General features: G+C 42.7%; 1 protein-coding gene across 10 annotated transcripts in view; it reads left to right on the top strand.

Moving 5' to 3' along the window:
• Window positions 1-19,787, top strand: part of LRP1B (LDL receptor related protein 1B) — a 1,420,219-nt gene that overhangs the window by 1,181,731 nt on the left and 218,701 nt on the right. For all 10 annotated transcript variants that reach the window (XR_008308477.1, XM_053255348.1, XM_053255339.1 and 7 more), the window contains 4 exons: window positions 7,058-7,250; window positions 9,087-9,212; window positions 18,717-18,845; window positions 19,042-19,161. Coding sequence is in view for 9 of the 10 variants with exons in the window: in XM_053255348.1 (XP_053111323.1) it covers window positions 7,058-7,250; window positions 9,087-9,212; window positions 18,717-18,845; window positions 19,042-19,161 (568 nt within the window). In the remaining variant the exon portion in view is untranslated. The remainder of the gene's footprint in view (window positions 1-7,057; window positions 7,251-9,086; window positions 9,213-18,716; window positions 18,846-19,041; window positions 19,162-19,787) is intronic.

The raw sequence follows: 19,787 nt of genomic DNA, 5'->3' as shown, positions 1-19,787 counted from the left end.
ACCCTCAGGTGAGGACCGAAGAGCAGTCTTTCTCAGTGGTGGTGTCCAAATCATAGAACCTACTGACAAGCATGTGTGTCTGGCAAATTCACTGTTATCACTGAGGTACCAGACAAAGTCTGTCTATTCTTGCCAGCTTTTATTGGCACTTAATAGCCTTTTTAAAATATTAATGTCCCTGTAACAGAAAAATATTTAGGTGCTGGTTTCCCCCCTCTTTTGTGTTCATTCTCTCTCTCTCTCTCTCTCTCTGATTCTTTCTTTCTTTCTTTCTTTCTTTCTTTCTTTCTTTCTTTCTTTCTTTCTTTCTCATGAATTGTTAGCCCTTTTGAGGTTTTGTGATGAGGCGGGTTATAAATCCCTAAAAAAAAAAAAAAGCTTAAAAAACATAAATTTAACTCTTTATTGTGTGTGTGCTTGAACAGTAATACCTAATGTTGATGCATATTTCCATTAGTAGGTATCTATTAAGTTTTATGGGCCATGAAATATGATCACAGTGTGGAGGCACATCTGCATCCACTTGCACATTTGCATCAACTGCTTGCATAGGCCCCTCTTGCTCCATCTCAGTGACCCAGATGTCTATCCTGTAGACCAGTTAAAATGGCCATCAGTATGCCAGAGGATACACCAGTGGATCTGGCTGGAATCTTATCCTTCTATAGCAGGAAAATCAGAAGTTGCAGTAGAAAATAGAATTAGCATAGCAGGGATAGCCAGTCCCACAGAATGCCTAATAAATGTTCTCCAAGATGTTTAGAGTGCATGGAGAACCTCTATTTACTTTCAAGGGTGTGTTTTTAGTTATAGCAGCTGTGTTGTGTGCATAAATTTGCACTGGTGGAAAGGGTGGCATCATCTCCTGAGGGAGCATAGGATTTGGGTTATGCTGCCATTCATCCAATTCTCCTACCATGCAGTAAACTCTATGCAGTTTCTTGTTTGCATTGGATGTTGTCACAGGCTGCTCCAGTGTAATGACACCACAGGCTTACATGTCCACCAGTGTAATGAATGAATAAATAAACATGGCCAGTGCAGAACCACCTATCCTCTGTGTGAGTTTAACACTTGCAACAACAGAGGGCAGTACTGGAACTACTGGCCTCTTGCAAGATCGCATGTTCCATGCTACTTCAATTTGAAATAATGGAAGTAGTGTGCAGTGTGAGATCATGTAAGTGGTCAGTAGTTCCAGTGCCTTTTTGCAGCACTGTCACCATGTGAGTTTAAGCCCCACAGCAGCACACACAATCCCGCAATTCCTGCGTTACACTGTGGGACATGTAAGCCACTGTGTTGACATAACTTCACTATATTGACATAGCTTTGTGTTCCATAGGTGTATATAGTCCCATCATATATAAATGAATTTGTAGAGAGCCTTTTAATGTCTAGAAACCAATTTTTTATATATAGTTAGTCTGCGATTTAGTCTGGGAGTCACTTTTATAATCCTGGTGTTTGGCTGCCATTTTAAAAAATGATGGCCATGATTAATCATATGAATAAACATTGGTATTTCAATACCTATGATTCATTTCACTGGATTTAGATCATAGTAGATGAGACTTAGTCTGAAGTACAGGTTAATACTGCGGAAACATTCAAGAAGAAATACTGTAATCACATTTTGTTAGAAATGTGCAATGGGATGCTCCAGTAGGACTTGCTGATTGGAAACATGGCAGATTTTAGAAACAAACCCAAATTATTTTATTGATGTGGCTATTCATGTTGTTTTGTCCGACTATTCATGTTGTTTTGTCCGACTGAAATGAAATTCTACTTGTAAGGCTGTTGACCCACAATATATTTGAAATGAATGAGGCATGGTCTTATTCCAGGATCTATTCATGCATGATAATATGATGGTGAGATCAACCAGAAGTTCGTTCATCTTATAAAGTTTGATTTGATAGGCTTATGGGATGCCCCATCACAACTACATTTGTATTTAGATCCTTTCCAGACTGGCTTTTGGGTGGGCTATGGGGTTGAGGCTGCCTTGGTTGGCCTGATGGATTATCTCCAACTGGCAATCGAGAGAGGGAGTGTGACTGCTGATCCTTTTAGATCTCTCAGTGGCTTTTTATACCATTGACCATGGTATCCCGCTGGGTTGCTTGAAGGAGGTAGGATTGGGTGCCACTGTTTTACACCGGTTCCGTTCATACCTCTCTGGCAGATTCTAGATGGTGTTGCTTGAAGACTGTTGCTCTGAAAAATGAAAGCAAAAGTGTGGTGTCCATACTGTCTCCATATGTCTCCATACTGTCTCCAATGCTTTTTAATATCTACATGAAACTGCTGGGAGAACTCGTTAGGAAGTTTGGTCTGGGGCGCTATCAATATGCTGATGACACCCAGATCTATTTCTCCATACCAACTTCATCAGGAAATGGCATGACCCCTGCCCCATCCAAGTGCCTGCCTGGAGACGATATTGGGCTGGATGAGGGATAACAGGCTGAAGTTGAATCCTAACAAGACAGAGGTACTATCTGTAGGGGGTTGGAATCTGAGAGATGGTTTAGATCTGCCTGTTCTGTATGGGGTTACACTCCCCCTAAAAGATAAGGTTCGTAGTCTGGGAGTGCTCCATGGATCTCAAACTCTCCTTGGTTTCTCAGGTTAAGGCGGTGGCCAGGACTGCTTTCTATCAGCTTTGGCTCAAATGCCAGATATATCCATTTCTGGAGACCAACCTGGCTGCCGCATTTTGTACTAATTGCAGTTTCCAGACTACGTACAAAGGCAGCCCCACATACAGTGCATTGCAGTAATCAAATCTGGAGGTTACCAACAAGTGTACTACTGTTTTGCGATCATGAACCTCAAGAAACGGATGCAGCTGGCGTATCAACCAAAGCTGATAGAAAGCACTTCTGGCCACTGCCTCAACCTGGGGAACCAGGGAAAGGTGTAGATCCAGAAGCACTCCCAAACTGAGTACCTTTTCCTTCTGAAGAAGTGTGACCCCATCTAGAACAGGTGGATCAATATTGCTTCCCAAGTGATGACCCAGCACAATAAGTACTTCCATCTTGTCTGGATTCAGTCTTAGTTTGTTATCCCTCATCCAGCCCATTACTGCTTCCAAGCAGGCATTCAGGGAGGATATGCCTTCTCCTGATGATGTTGACATGGAGAAATAGATTTGGGTGTCATCAGCATACTGATAACACCCAGCACCAAATCTCCGGATGATTTCTCACAGTTTCATGCAGATATTAAAAAGCATTGGAAACAGTATGGAGCCCTGAGGGAACCCCATATATAAGCTCAGGTTTTGAAGAGCAACAGTCTCCAAGTGACACCATCTGGGATCAGCCAGAAAGGTAGGAGCGGAACCATTGCAAAGCAGTGCCTCCCACCTTCAACTCCTTCAGACGTTCCAGAAGGATACTCTGGTCGATAGTATCGAAAGCCGCCAAGAGATCCAAAAGGACCAACAGAGTCACGCTTCATCTGTCAAGTCCCAATTGGAGATCATCCATCAGGCCGACCAAGGCAGTTTCTACCCCATAGCCCACCCCAAAACCAGTCTGAAATGGGTCTAGATAGTCAGTTTCCTCCAAGACCACCTGGAGCTGGGAGGCCACCACCCTCTCAATCACCTAGCCCAACCATGGGAAGTTGGAGATAGGCCTGTAGCTACTAAACTCTGAGGGGTCCAAGGCAGGCTTCTTAAGAATAGGTCTAATAATTGCCTCCTTTAAACCAGGAGGCATCCTGCCCTCTCACAGAGAGGTGTTTATAATTGTCACCAGGCTCTCCACAACAACCCCCATGCCAGATAGTATAAGCCACGTTGGGCAAGGATCAAGCAGACAGGTGGTAGGATGTACCGTTCTGAGCAGCTTGTTCACTTCCTCAGGAGTCACAAACTGAAATTGATCCAGTCTAACCACACAAGAGGTGTTGCTGGATACCTCTGCATCTGACACTGCAATGACTGTGGAGTCTAAAGCTAGATCTAGATCGACCCAAATACGAGAGACTATATATTAGGCGGTATATAAATTAAATAAATAAATAAATAAATAAATAAATAAATATTTGTATAATAATTTGAATTTGAGCCACTATAGTTTAACCCAACAGCACTGAAATAATTATTATCTATGAAACAGTAGAAGTCCATTTTGGAGCAATTTCTTAGCAAACCTTATAGGTTATTTTAATACTTATTTCAATATTCCAAGCTGGCCTTACAGATATCAAAATATTCACATCTATTCATCTTGCTAGTCATGCCATCCATTTTCAAAGGTGGTGAGTAGCATGCAGGCTACTTAAACAAGACTAAATACCATTGAAATCAGTGGAACAAGTTAGTCTTAACTTGAGTCTCATTAATTACTTAGTCTGGATACTGCCTGGTGTCCAGGTGTTAAGATTAGAAGAATGGCCACAAGATTTTGATTATTAGAACCTCAGTTATGAATTTCAAAATAAAACAGTCTCTCCCCAAAAGCATATGGGCTTTATATATACAACTGATGGAGAATTGGATGCAACCCTATTCCATTCAGTCAACATAACTCAGGGATAGGACTGTATAATGTCATTTTTGGGATTCTGCTAATCAGATTTCACAGTGGGCAAGTTAACTGTATGGATTCTATAGGTGATTCACAGGGCCAAGGACTTGACCATTTCTGTATTACAATGATATGTGAATGAATTATCCCATTCCCTATGTGAATGGAATAGAGTTCTCTTTACAGAATGGGTTTTTCTACCTCCCTTTCCCCCAAGCAGCCCCTGTGATGTCCAAATGTGTGATCCTGAAGGTTGGAGCCTTCCAGAATAGCTTAGCATTCTGCTCACACAAGTACTGCTGCTAGTGCCACTGCTACCTTCAGAGGTGTGGCTTTTTCTGTTGGAAAGCAAGACAAATTGTTAAAATATCCCTTCCCATGAAACTACTGATAAAGACACACACACACACACACACACACACACCCATTCGAAGGAGTGGCAAAAATGGGGCTTGTTATTCAGATCAGTCCTAGTTGTTGTTCTGAAGATCAATGGCACTTTGAACTGGCAACTCTTTCCCACATCTTAAATGCTCTTATGAGGCAATATGGGCCATATGATTCTCAAGACGTGTCTCCATGGAAACCATTTTTGTTGGTCATCTGGTCTATTTTTCAGTTAGGCTATGATTAGAAAAACAAACATGGGGTGATCAAGTTCTGCCTTTATAGAACTTATTATTAGAATTAAGTTTCATATGAACATAGAAAATTGGCTTTAGTTTGGAATTTATAATATATATCTATTAGTGTGGAATATCCACAGTAGTAAATAAAATGGGACTTAATTCTCAGTTGCTCCATGAAAGTGTTTGTAAAGGTGCATGATTGCCATCTGTCAAGTTGGTTTTGGATAAAAATAATAATATGGTTGTGTCTCCCGAGCAAAAATTATTTCCTGTTCACATAGCTGGTTAAATTCAGTGGGCATGTAATTTGATATTATCATAATACTTTCTGTTTTTTATCACTCTGGCCCCAAAGTGAAAAATATATTGTGTAAGTTTTAATTATACAAATAGAAATACTCTTCAGTCCAACCCCTAAACATCCTGAACAGCTGCATTTGACTACAACAACAGCACACAGCATCAGCAGAGTATCATCAATACATGCAACATTTATTGCTATGCCAATACAGTTTAGAAATAGGCTTCTGAACAACTGCTTACCCCCCCCAACATCATCTTCAAATCCTCAGTTTAGTTATTGATATGCAGACATAAGAACAGTTCTGCTGGATCAGGCCCATGGCCCATCTAGTCCAGCATCCTGTTTTGCACAGTGGCCCACCAGATGCTGCTGGAAGCCACAGGCAGGAGTTGAGGGCATGCTCTCTCTCCTGCTGTTACCCCCTTCCCACAGGTACTCAGAGGCATCCTGCCTTTGAGGCTGGAGGTGGCCCACAGCCCTCCAGCTAGCAGCCATTGATAGTCCTCTCCTCCATGAAGTTATCCAAACCCTTCTTAAACCCATCTAGGTTGTTGGTTGTCACGACATCTTGTGGCAGAGAATTCCACAAGTGGATTATGTGTTGTGTGAAAAAGTACTGGTATTCAGAGGCATGAAGGGTATGTGTAGTGAGGTTATGAAGTGTGTGTGCAGTGAGGTTGTGAAACCGGACGAATGAAGTATGTATGCAGTGAGGTCATGAAGACCTCTGGGCCATATATTTTTGGAATCACAGTTGGCTACAAAGGGAAGGGGAGATGGACAAATATTGGTGTGCCTTGTTATTCTTAGTGTTGGCCAAAGAAGTTTATTAAACTATGTAATGTCTAATACAGAATATTGCAGAAATGTATATGTTTTTATTATTGTTGTTGACTATGGGATAATGGCCATTTCTTTAAAAAAGAACAAGTTCAGTGATCATTTATGTGTTGAGAATGCAGGAAGAGCTCAGAAGCAATCTACGTGTATGTATGTGCTTATATGTATATTGGGACTTCCTTAAGTTATAGGAAACTCCCTACCAAACATTCTTCTCTAATAAGAAAAGCATAGTGCTTTCCCAGACAACAAGCTTTACTGCGGATTTACTGCAAGGCTTTAGTGCACGTTCAAAGGCCCCCCCCCCAAAAAAAAACTGATGCAAAAAGTGAAATTTTTTTTACTTCGGATATAAATCAGGCTACACTCCAAAGGGCAATAAAAAATCCGAATTGTACATTAAGTGCTCCCCGATAGCTTGCAGGGACTTCAAGGTAAATTTGGCTGATATGTGAACTCAAACCTCCATTCCGAAGAAGATGTAAACTAAAAGCCGGATGTGGAAAACTTCATGTTTTAAATACAGGTGCAGCTCTACATACAATACAAGGACATCTTTCTCATCAGAAAGTATTTGTATAGACAGGTGTACAAACAATTGTACTTGATCTTCAAATCAGGCAGCCCCCTTCATTTTGGAACCTCTCCATTTAATTAAAAATAAAGTAGACAAACCGATATGAACATGAGAATAAATTCAGTCATTTGATGTCTGTTTCCTTTCTTTAAATTAGGTGATTGTCAAATCTGGACCTGGCACTTTTCTCAGTCTGGTTGTTTATGATGACTGGATCTTCTGGACAGATTGGGTGAGAAGAGCAATTCTGAGATCCAATAAATATACAGGTGGAGATACAAAGATTCTTAGATCTGATATACCTCATCAACCAATGGGCATCATAGCTGTTGCTAATGACACTAACAGCTGTAAGTTTTTAAAGCACAATGTCTCTTTATTGGGATATATTTTCATAATTTTCTTTCAGTAAATTTCTTTCAGTAAAGTTTTTGTGCATTATATAGTAGTTCCTTGTTTAGTTATAGATTTGTTTTCTATGACTTACAGACAACATTTGCATACAAAGTGGACTGCAAGCTTTAGCTGATTCATCATAGGCAATTGCCACTCTTCACAAAATGATAGTTTTGCATTGTTCCTTTGGTTGAATGCAAAGGTGTAACGTTCACATCAAGGTCTGCTGTGAAAGCATCACCATAAACATATTCAACTTGCCCAAGATCTCAATTCCCTATTTTAACCTAATAGACCAAAAGACCATTTTAGCATGGCTCTGGGTACTTTCAGGAAGCTTATTTTAATATCCAAGAAGAGCTACCCTCTTCCTCCTCCTCCTCCTCCTCCTCCTCCTCCCTGCTGAGTCTAATCTTCCAAGGTTAACGTCCAGGGCAGTAGGGCAGCACTCTTATTTGTGGCAGCCTGCAATCCCCATTTTACAATGTTGTAGTAATGGAATAATGCATATTCTTTGTGAAGATAATGGTGTCATATGACTCAATCCCGATGGTTTTTCTGTCACTACTGCTGCTATTGATCCACAGATCCATTCATGCAATGCAACAGAGAATGATGACAGATGAAAAGGCGGGCACATTTCCCAGTATTAAACAGCAAAAATAATAATAATGCCACCACCATAATAGAAAAGCTCATTGTCAGCTTTTGAGGAACTTTTGCTGGTCCTCCATAAAAGTGTCAAATCTCCTTCCTTGTGTAATCCCCACCGCCAATGAAAATAGCAGCAAAGATATGGAGGAAGATTTCATCTAGTCCTAGGTTCCTTAGAGATCAGAAGAGACATGGTGGGCCTCTCCTCCTTCCCCTATTGTTTCCCCCCGCAAAGATGCTAAATGATGCCACTATCTGCCAGTATACTTCTATACTGTCTAGAAAGAAGGCGGTCTCTTGTTCTTCCCAGCCAGCATTAACAAAGCGTGCAGATAGAGAAGAGGAGTGGGGTGGGGAGTATGCTGATAGGGGTGGGATTTTGCTAGCATAATTTTTCCCCATTGATCTCTAAAGGTGTTGCATCACCTCTTACTTGTCTGTGCTCTTGGTTTGTGCTGTCGGGGAAGGATGAGGTCTCCTTCTTCCCGGCCAGCATCAGAATAAGCACTGGCAGTGTAAGGACACTGCTAGTGTTAGCATCTTTTAAGAAAGCACAGGGGAACAAAGAGAGACCCATTGCTTATCCTAATATGCATGGAGCTGCCCCCTGCTGCCCATTGACCCCCAAGTAAACATTTTCCCTTTTCACATGTTCTTCAGAACCTCAGTCTCCTCTTTGGAGAGAGAAAAATGCTCAAGGACCTGATTCATTTTTGGGATGAGCAGTTTTCTGCTCACTCATCCCTACTTAATTGAAATATAGCTTTGCTCCAAGTTATTGCCATAATTTTTATTTATTTATTTTTGCATTTCTACTCCACTCTTTCTCCAAGGATCCCAGAGTGGGGTACATGGTTATGTTTTTCCTCACAACAACTGTTTGAGGTAGATTAGGCTGAGCGAGAAGTGACTGGCCCAGAGTCACCCAGTGTGTTTCGTGGCTGAATGGGGATTTGAACTCAGGTCTCACTGGTCCTAGTCCAACTCTCTGACCACTACACCACACTGGCTCCCTTGTTTTTTGTTGGATTTGGATTGGTCAAGAAATAGCCAAACCATGAAGCAATTAATTCCAGTTTCACAAGATTATTTGGTATTTTGATTATTTAATGTCACAGTCTTTCTCTTTTTTCCAGGTGAATTGTCCCCTTGCGCCCAAATGAATGGAGGCTGTCATGATTTGTGTCTTCTGACTCCTGATGGTCGTGTAAATTGTTCATGTAGGGGTGATAGAATACTGATAGATGACAATAGATGTGTGTGTAAGTATTATTAGTTGATAGAGTGATATTGTGTAAATTTTCATTATTTAAACATGAAGGCAATGAGATTTTGTTAAAAAAAAATACATATGATGCAATGGCCAACATCTAGATTAGGCACTCTCTACAGGAATATGGCCACTCCTTAGCCTCATGTTGGGGGTAGCATTATTCTCTCTCCCTCCATTAGGGAAGCCACGAGGCAAGAGGCTATTGGTTGATCAGGGAGAGAGTGGAGCTTTGCTGGCCACTTACAGTATTCCATTATCTCACCTGGCTCTGGTTTCACCCAGCCGGGCTTCCCCTCCCTACTACCTGGCACAGAATGGATTCACTGGCCATCCTTTTAGAGATTGAGTAGGAATTTTTGGTTTCCCAAGACTGGCTGAGTTACATTTTTAATGCTGATTCTGTTTGTTTACACTTCCTTCTAGTTAGTTAGCTAAATAATTCACAACAAGACAGGAGCAGTGCAAGCTGGGCATAGGTGTAGGTTGATTGGAAAGCAGCCTTGAGCAGGATTTGAAAAGGGGAAGTCAATTGGTCCTTAGAGATTTCGTAGCTCAGGGCAAAGATTGGCACTCCTACCTGCTTTGGGGGCTTCACAAACCTCAAAGGCTGAATGGCTTGGGGAGCGAAGCTCCTGAAAGGACTCTGATCCTTATGGGGTTGGCAGAGAGGCACAAGGATCAACATCGGTCTGATCTGATGCTCTGAGCTAGGGTTTGTTGCTTGCAGGGACTAATGCAGAACTATTGTCTGACCGTCAACTTAATTTAGAATTACACTGCATGGGGGTGGAGTTTTTGTTGCTTACATAGTTATTAAAATGCTTAATAAAGTTAATAATGCCCTTTCATCTAGTATAGTAGTCCAGTGCCTTTATTACAGTGTGTCCTCAGGAATGCGTTAACAGCATTTTCTATTGTGACAAGTGATTTTTCAGCAATCTCCCCTTCCATCTACAGACATCTGTTCCTCTCAGGTGGCTGAGAGTGGGCCCAGAAACAGGATTTTAAAATGGGCCCCTCTATGCTTTCCTCTGCTTCTCCTGACCCCATTTCTTTTCTGCAAAAGAACATTAAGGACACATGTAATATAGTGTAGCAGATTAATAGAGGACAGGAGACTACAGTTACACGGTTAAACAACAGCAGAACCAAATAATACAACAGTATCAGCTTCGTGGAATACAAGGGGGCAATTCATGCTTTCTACCACAAGACCAGTTCTCCTCTCCTTCTGTGGATTCCAAAGGAAGCTTCTGTTCCAAGCTCAACGATTTTTGTCAGGCTTGTAGCATGGTGGGATTTTTTTAAAAAAACAAAAACAATATTTTTCATTTGGAAAAGGCAGGTGAAGGGATATCTAGGCAAATCAGTTTAAAATTAGCAAACAATCAGGAAAGATGCTAGGCTAGCTCCACTCTTCCCCAACCCTCAAGTATTGTGAGCCATTCTGGGAGCAAGGAACATTTTTTTTTTTGAGAACTTGTTTGGTTGAAAAACAATTGAATATATTTTCAATAACCACCACCAACCAACCAACAACCCCCCTGCCACCACCCCCTCTTTTCTTTCCACAGAGAGGAAAATGACTCATAGCAATTTCTGAAGGGAAGATCACATGGCTGAGAACTTAGTGGGAAGAACCCAATCATTTAAAATCATTTTTTTAAAGTTAAAAATAGCTCAGGCACAAACAAGAGCTTGTGTGAGAAACATAGACACATAAACCCCAGTTAACTTGGCAAAGAGGCACCTTTTAATGTGGTGATTCTCTTTATTTAGCAGGGGGAGAGTAACTGGCCCTATCCACCCACAGTACAGTACTTCCAGTGACTGTTGCTGGTGTCTATCTTATGTTTCTTTTTAGATTATGAGCCCTCTGGGGGACAGGGATCTATCTTATTTATTTATTATTACTCTGTGTAAACTGCCCTGAGCTATTTTTGGAAGGGCAGTATAGAAATCGAATGAATGAATGAATGAATGAATGAATGAATGAATGAATGAATGAATGAATGAATAATTAATAAAAATAAAAGGAAGGAAGGAAGGCTTTCAATTTGGGATATAATCTCTCTTTCTCACTCACACACACACACTCACTCGCTCTCCATAAATGTGGGAAGGAGAGGGGAAACACCCCCCCCCCAAAAAAAAACCCCAAACCACACAGATAAGGCTTGTTTGTTTGACTTTCCTTTCCACTTGAATAGCTTGCTCCCAGCTTAGTTCAGCAACTGCACTCAATTGCTGATTGGGGGAGGAGCCCAAGACAAGGAAGACCAATCATAGAAGGCTGCTGTTGTTGCTGGGGAAAGAGAGGGCTGCTTTAAGCCTTTTCTTTCTTTGCTGCTGTAGCCGCTCTCTTTCCGGCTGACAAAAGAGAAATTGGGAGTCATAGAGAACCTGCTTGGGGGGTGGGAGGAACTATAGCTCAGCTGTGGAGGAAAGAGAAACCTCTGAGGTAGCAAAGGCCACCATTGCCCACACTCCTGGCTACAGTACTGAAGAGAGGGCAAGGACTGGCCTTGGGGGCCCCTCAGAGCTGTGGGCCAGGAGACATTTGTCTCCCTTTATCTTATTAACAGTACACTCCTGCTAAGGGCCAAAAGTTTAGACCTGCATACTTTTGACTGAATTTTGGCTTCTGGGCATCAGAGAAAGACAACATTAACCCCTTTTGCCTGCCACCACTGCCTGTTTTGTGGAGGAAGCAGTAATACCTGCGCTCTGCTTGGCCATGTTGTGTTCCTCCTGGCAGCCACTAGATGGTAGTCCTCCGAGCAACACAGTGTCATCATTCATGGAGCATTCTGCTGAAAAATAGCTCACACTAGGAGCCGCACCCAAGCCTTTTCTCTTTAGCTTCCTGTAGCTGATATCTGACCTGGTGTCTCATTGGTAGGAACTAGCTTGTCTGCATAGCAGGCATGACAGTACTTGATTCCATGCTGTGATATTCTTTTGGTTGTATTTGTATGCAGTGATCATACTGAAAATGTCAGACAGTATTTTGAAATGTTCAGAAGGTTATCTGAGCAAATTTCACCTATCTGCATTGGATTTCTCTGTTGTTTAGGGCTCTTTACAATGTTTCCCTATGATATACTGGGCCTTTAATCAGAGTCTGGTCTGTGTGTGACTTCAGTTGCCATTTGTTGGTATCAGTTTTTCCATTCTCGGCTTGTGATGAATTAATTTAATGTAATGCAGTATACAATTTATTTCCTTTTGATACAGCAGCCCCCTTTAAGGAGCATGACCAGAATGCAGAATTAGAATGTGCCAGACTTATTTTGAAAATAGAATTGATCTGAAGCAGAGTTTCAGCAATAAATTAATTTACCATCATTGAACAATAGATTTGTAGTCCTTGCTGCAAATCTGCTCCTGTTTGGCTCTGTAACTGAGAGGGCCATACAGATGATCTACATTGATAACAAGCATGTTAATTAAGGCTATAACACTATTGCAGTGCAGCGCCATCTTAGAGTAGCTGTGAAAATTATATCTTGTAGAGATCAATTGATCTTTTATGGACAGGCACCTGATTTGCAGGGGCTCCAAGTGAATGTAATTAAAATATCACTATCTCACAGTATCTCACAATAACAGCTTATTTCAGTATAGCCTTAAAGCAATCACTAATGAACCCACAGCATATCACTGAGAGTGCCCCACACAAGTGATTTGCAATAAGTGCTAAACTGTAATTAACTTGGCAACACAGACTGGCATTTATACTTCCCAAAGGCATTAACCCGCTTAATTGACACAACTTTTGTATATGTCCCACCACTGATTCTTAGGTAACATATATACAACAATGTGATGTTTTTATCTTACCAAACATGTTTCAAAATGTGAAAACAGAAGTGTTGTGTCTGTGGACAAAGCAAGGGAAGAACTAGGTTTTTCTGTTCTGTTTAAAATTTCCTAATTAACCTCCTGTTCTAATCCATTTGAAATAGTAGTTGTAGTGTTTCACAGCTGCGATGATGTAATTAAGTCGCAATGGAACAGAATTGTTCCACAACATGGACAGTGCATTAGATACTCACAGAATCACAGGTGGTGCTGAACCATCCACATTACCCTGGGTACCATGTGAGCCACTGCAAACAAGTTGAACATTTCCAAATTAATGAGCATGATCATGACCAAAGTCCCATATAATTTTCACCCGGACAACAAAGGCACGAGGCAAAGTGTGTGGACTGAAATAGGGCCACAACTTTATTAACTGAATAACGAAAGGAGAGGATTGGCACTCCACCTACCACAGTGAGATTCTGAAGACTTCGCTGCTTACATGCGAGCCAGCCAGAATAACCTATGGCGAAACACCTCTGCTCCAGGCCTAAGGCTGTCCACTGCCCTTCATAGCCACCTAATGTGCAGGCAGCACATTAAAAAAAAAAGCCTTGCCATATCCTCAGGTTCTCACACATCTGTGCAGAAAACCCTAAGCCTGTGATGAGGGGCTTTAAGTCCAAAGGTGGCATCGCATAAATGACTCAAAAAGGCTCTACCTGGGGCAGTTACTCTGCAGGCAAAGTTAAGGTGACCTAGCAAACCCTGGAGCAGATTAAGGGTGACTTTTTTTTTTTTTAGCAGACAGGCAGTCTCTTACCATGGACTTCAATTGCTGCAGCTTGTCATCAGACAGCCTGGCGCAACCGGCCACAGATTCCAGCTCAATGCCCAAGTATGTAAGGTGAACCACTGGGCCCTCCATTTTATCCTTGGCCAAGGGAACCTCCAATTCCCTGCACAGCTCCATGAAGGAACGTTGCAAGAATAGACATTGCCCCAAGGCACTAGGCCTGACCACCAAGACATCATGAAGATAATGTGCCATTGTGCGCAAGGCATCCTTTTGCACAAGGCCATTTGAGCCAAGTGCTGAAAGCCTTGAAGGCTGCACAACCCTGTCCACACAGTAGCTCTCTTGAAAATAAAAATCTAAAAGCCAAAAATTATCAGTCAGGAGGAGAAAGCTGGATTCTGACAAACTTCGCCAGAAGTGCGCCTACCCCACATCTGCGCACAATGCACACAGCCTCGACAAAGGAAGTACAGTGCACCAAGCAAAGCTCTGCCAGAATACTATCACTGATGGATGAGCACTTGGGGAACGAAAGATGGTGAATCAGCCTGAATTCCCCAGCAGCCTTCTGGAGGACCAAGACCAGTGGGGAGACCCTCAACATAGGTGGGGGGGGGATGCAAAGGGGCTCAACACCTTGCCTAACCCACCTCCTTGTGATCTTTTGAAGGACAATGTCCTCCATGCCCTGTATGGATTTCAGATTTTTGGCAAAATAAAAAGACCTGGGAAACACACAAAGTATACAGAAACCAAAGGTTAAACCATCCAACAAATAACCAGCCTGAGCATGCAGTGGATATACTTCTAGGAGCCGCTGTAGGGCCTGCATGTTAGGATCCCTTTTCCAGGAGCTCCTGCTGCAGTAGCTGACCTGCCTTTTTTACTGTGACCAGACTTCCTCCCTCCCCTAAAGTTCTTGATCCTGGCACAGCTGGCACTAGGCTGCTTACCCCCACAGAACCCAGAATAACTTACATGATGAGCATGTGCAACATCCCCCCTCCACACACACACACCATGTTAAAATCCGAGCAAACCAACTGAGGTTGAACCAGCTGACTCCCCCACCCCCAGCTGACTCCCCCACCCCCAGCTGACTCCCCCCTGGGGGTCTTAGAGAGCAAGTACTTGCTGTCAGCATGCTCCCCTTATATAGGGCAGGATGGTATCATTATGAGCAACCAGAGCTCCTGATGCTGTTTGTCCCATGGAAGGGAAGGCTGCAGCGATGCCCTAAGGTGAAAGCTCTGATCGTAGTCCTGCAAGCATTACCTGCAAAGTCCCTGTGTCCCCTATGGATGATATCAAAATACTTTACAAGGGCAGGCCCCCATGCAGGCTGAACTTGAAGCACCACCCCCATATAAATCATGAAGGCAGATAGCCAGTTAGCTCAATTCCTCTCAGTGGTCTTCTTCCTACTCCAAATCTTTTCTTTGGTTGTCGGGAGTATATGGTCTCGTAGAGGCAGCAAAATGCCCAGCACTGGGCAATTCTCAGGAGAGATATTGGGAAACACGGATAAGAACATAAGAACAGCCCTGCTGGATCAGGCCCAAGGCCCGTCTAGTCCAGCATCCTGTTTTGCACAGTGCTCACCAGATGCCTCTGGAAGCCACAGGCAGGTGTTGAGGGCATGTCCCCTCTCCTGCTGTTACTCCCCTGCAACTGGTACTCAGAGGCAGCCTGCCTTTGAGGCTGAACATGGCCCACAGCGCTCCGACAAGTAACCGTTGATAGAGACCTCTCCTCCATGAAGTTATCCAAACCCTTCTTAAACCCATCCAGGTTGTTGGCTGTCACCACATCTTGTGGCAGAGAATTCCACAAGTGGATTATGTGTTGTATGAAAAAGTACTTCCGTTTGTTGGTCCTAGATTTCCCGGCAATCAATTTCATGGGATGACCCCTTGCTAGATGAACTAGCATGGCTGGTATTCTTCCAGGCAGGCTGTCCAGAACCACTGGGTCCTTGCCAAACCTGCAAACATGCCCCTCAAGCAGGAAAACGCTCGGCATAAGAGCCAGAGGGCCAACCAACTGCTCCAGCCAGGAAAGCTGCTGCACTTGGCGTTAAAGTGTGTGGGTAAAACCCATACCGAACTGGTGATCAAGCCACATCCCCACAGGAGTTGTACCTGATCCAGAATCAGCAGGCAGGTTGCTAGGCACAGGCATCTGGGAGGCAGTTTCCTGTGTGAGATAGATAACTCGCTGCTAACTTGGCAAAGAGGCACCTTTTTTAATGTGGTGATTCTCTTTATTTAGCGGGGGAGAGTAACTGGCCCTATCCACCTCTAGCACAGTACTTCCAGTGACTGTTGCTGGTGTCTATCTTATGTTTCCTTTTTAGATTGCGAGCCCTTTGGGGACAGGGATCCATCTTATTTGTTTGTTCTTTCTCTGTGTAAACCGCATTGAGCCATTTTTAGAAGGGCGGTATAGAAATCAAAGCAAGGGAGGAAGGAAGGAAGGAGATCAACAGGTGCCGGGGCAGGAGGTACTGGATCCCCTTCCAATTGTGCTATAGGATCAGAAAGAAATTTTAGAAGATGAGCACGCTTGTCAGCCTTCCTCTGCCTGCAGGGCCTGGAAGGAACCCCAGATAGACCACCCAGATTGGGGCCAGCAGGTTGCTGCTTTTCTCTCTGTCTCTCAAGCGCCTCCAGGCTCGCGATAAGGGCCCTTACTGTGCCCAAGTCTTCCTCTTCTGATGACGAGGACAGAACTGGAGGGAACCTCCTAGCCTTGATGGGTCCCCCCCCCGATTTCCCTTTAGCCTTCTTTAGGGGGCATGGTGCCAATGCTGAGCTCCTCTGGTCCCGAACTTCCTATGGAAAGAACCCAACCAACAATGCAACCACCAGTGAGTAGCCCCAAACACTTCAAAAATGGTCCACAGCCCCAACCCACAAGACCCCTTTACCAGATATCCAATATAAGAAAGCAAGCCCCAATGGTCCAGAATGCAAATTAACAAAAAGGGGTGGGTGGGAAAAGGGGGGTAGGCAGCACTACCACCACCTGCGCAGCTATCTCCACCGCTCTATATAGCCATCCGCTGCCCCAAACGCCTGCAGCCACGAAACCACTTGATAGGGTGCTGCCCAGATCTGGGAATAGCTTTTCCACTGCCGTGGCCCAGACTGCAAGACTCAGTCCAGGAAAGAATGACAATGAGGACTTGACTCTGGACTGAGTTTGGAACAGGCGTGAGGTGCAACAGCAGCTCGCACCACACTACCAGTCAGTCCACCAGCCAATGGCTGGCCGGCATCTGCCTCATGCCTTTTTCAAGGCCGAGGCAAAGCACCCACCCCCCAGGCAGGCTTGGGAGAGCGGACAATTCTCAGGTACCTTTTCAACATTGAATGGAGGTCCATAAGCCACTCCATGGCTTGCTTATGCATGAGCTGACAGTATGCAGCCGAGGGGATGTCTAAATTACCCAACTATGTGGTCAGGGACAATTGTGTGGGTCTTTTACATTGAATCAGCTTCTATTCCCATTGGAGTGCTGATTCCATTTGGGAATGGGGAATATACTCTCAGTCCCACTTATGCCTCCAGCCATTTGGAATCCACTCGTGGATATATGGCAGCTATTGCTATTGCGACATAAGGTCGGGTAAGTGGGAGAGGAAGACAAGAAGGAAGAAATCCTTCTGTGGCTCAGATTAAAAGAACTCACAGGACTGTAGTGTTTGTCTTCAATTATGTCACCCAAATTCATATTCTGATCCATGAAATTACAAAGTTTGGTGGCATCACTAATTAAGAGCATGTGGGAACAGTGCCTTATGCAAAGAACCTTCACTGTTCAAAGGTTGCCATCTTCTAAAATAGGGGGGGAAATTCTTGAACCTTGGAGACAGGACCAGTGTGCTGCTTGAAATGCCTGGAAGTGAGACCAGGAAAGGGAAATGCTAGTTTTAGTGGAAAAGCTTAGTTTTCAAGCTGCTGCATTCCAGACATCTCTCAATAGATTCTCACCAATTCTGGAGTAGTTGCGGCACTTGACACCTGGTTTCTCCATGCTAAAATTCAGGGAGATTGATTTTCTGACTGAAAGATTGTTCAGTTCCGGCTGCCTCCTCTTTATTTGACTAGAGAGGCAGCTGCCATGACTTTTGTGGGTAAATCTTCTATCACAGAATTCTCAAAACCAACAGTGGCCTCTGCCATTTATTGTGATTTGTCAGGACTTGACTATCCTGTTATAATGGGGATTTCAGAGGCTAATGACTTGAGAAATAGGCAATGATTTTTTAAAGCAGCAAATGCATATACCTCTCCGTTGAACCAATTTTGGAGGGGGAAAAACTCATTTAAAAGAACAAGGGGGAAAAAGAAAGGTGCATCATTCTCACTCAAATATTGGTTGCTTACATATGAAAGCAGCTTTTTAGGGGTCATTTTACAAACTACTGTGTGCCAGTCATTTCTCAGAGGAATTACATGAGCTTTGGATGGATGGTGTTGCCTGCCACCTAATCCTCCTAAGGCACTGTTAATTTCAAGCATTTGAGGTGACTCAAATCATCAGTCATCATAAAGTCAACTCATGGTTTGGATTTTATGTTAAATGGAATGTTCAGGACTTATAATGATGCAATGCAGTTTTTCAATTTCACTTTAACTGTTCAGGCACTACCTGTGTAAAAGCTGTAGAACAGCAGCATGGTTTGTACTTCCTTATTGCTGGGTCCAATATTGTATACTGCTAGCAGGGTATTCAAATCTTACAATGTTTATACACTAGCAAATCTGAGATATGCAACATTTATATCTACTGTATATTTTTCAGCTCATCTATGAAACTCCCTTTGATTTTTAATTATCAGCTGTGCACCAGTAATAGTAATCTGTTCTTTGCCTTTTCAGCTAAAAACTTCTCCTGCAACTTTTACTCTGAGTTTGAATGTGGAAATGGTGAGTGCATTGATTACCAACTCTCCTGTGATGGCATAGCCCATTGTAAGGACAAGTCTGATGAGAAGTTGTTTTATTGTGGTAAGCCAAACCATCACAGGTTCTTTTCCTTCATTTCTTACATTTCTAGATCTCATTTTAATGTGATGTTTCTAGCTAACAGTACATAAATGTAAGTCTTGTTTTCTAATCTCCACATCCCCAAACTTGCTATAATCTAACCATGTTCATGGGAATTTTATGTTAAAAAAGGCTGTCTCTCTGTTCTGTTTTCTAGAAAACAGAAGTTGTAGAAGAGGCTTTAAACTTTGTTCTAATCGCCGTTGTATATCCACCAGTCAAGTATGTGATGGCAAAAATGATTGTGGTGACAACTCTGATGAAGTAGGCTGTGAAGGTACATTTTGGGTTCTTCTGCATTATAACATTTAGAAAGTTGTTAGTTGATATTTAGTTAAAGAAACCATCATTTAGAATAATATGTCCATTTGGCTAGCATTATGTGTAGTGCTTTTGTTTCATTCTACTTATTTTTTTAGTACAGTAGTAGGTATGAATGTTGTCATTTTTTGATAAGTAATGAAAATGAGGATTAAATTTGATCATCAAATGGATTAAATTTGATCATTAGCCAAAGGCAGTCGCTTATACTTGAGATGTAATGTCAAGTTTTTCTGAAAATAATTTTATAAAGTATTAGCAGTGGTATATGTGAAAAATTTACTGAATTTTTAACATCTATTAATGGGGAGACCCAAGTTCAAATCCCCATTCAGCCATGAAACCGTGACTCTGGGCCAGTCACTTCTCTCTCAGCCTAACCTACTTCACAGGGTTGTTGTGAGAAGAAACTTAAGTATGTAGTACACCACTCTGAGCTCCTTGGAGGAAGAGCAGTATATTAAAAACGTTGTGTTTTTTTAAAAAAGAAATATATTCTCACACACATGCTTTCATGCAACATGGGCAATCTGTACACAGAAATGAGCTTCTGCAGGCAAATCACATTCTTTGGATGTGGCC

This window comes from Hemicordylus capensis, chromosome 1 (assembly GCF_027244095.1).
Source record: "Hemicordylus capensis ecotype Gifberg chromosome 1, rHemCap1.1.pri, whole genome shotgun sequence".
In the NCBI taxonomy this organism is placed as follows: Eukaryota; Metazoa; Chordata; class Lepidosauria; order Squamata; family Cordylidae; genus Hemicordylus; species Hemicordylus capensis.
This window is presented reverse-complemented; position numbering and strand designations above follow the sequence as displayed.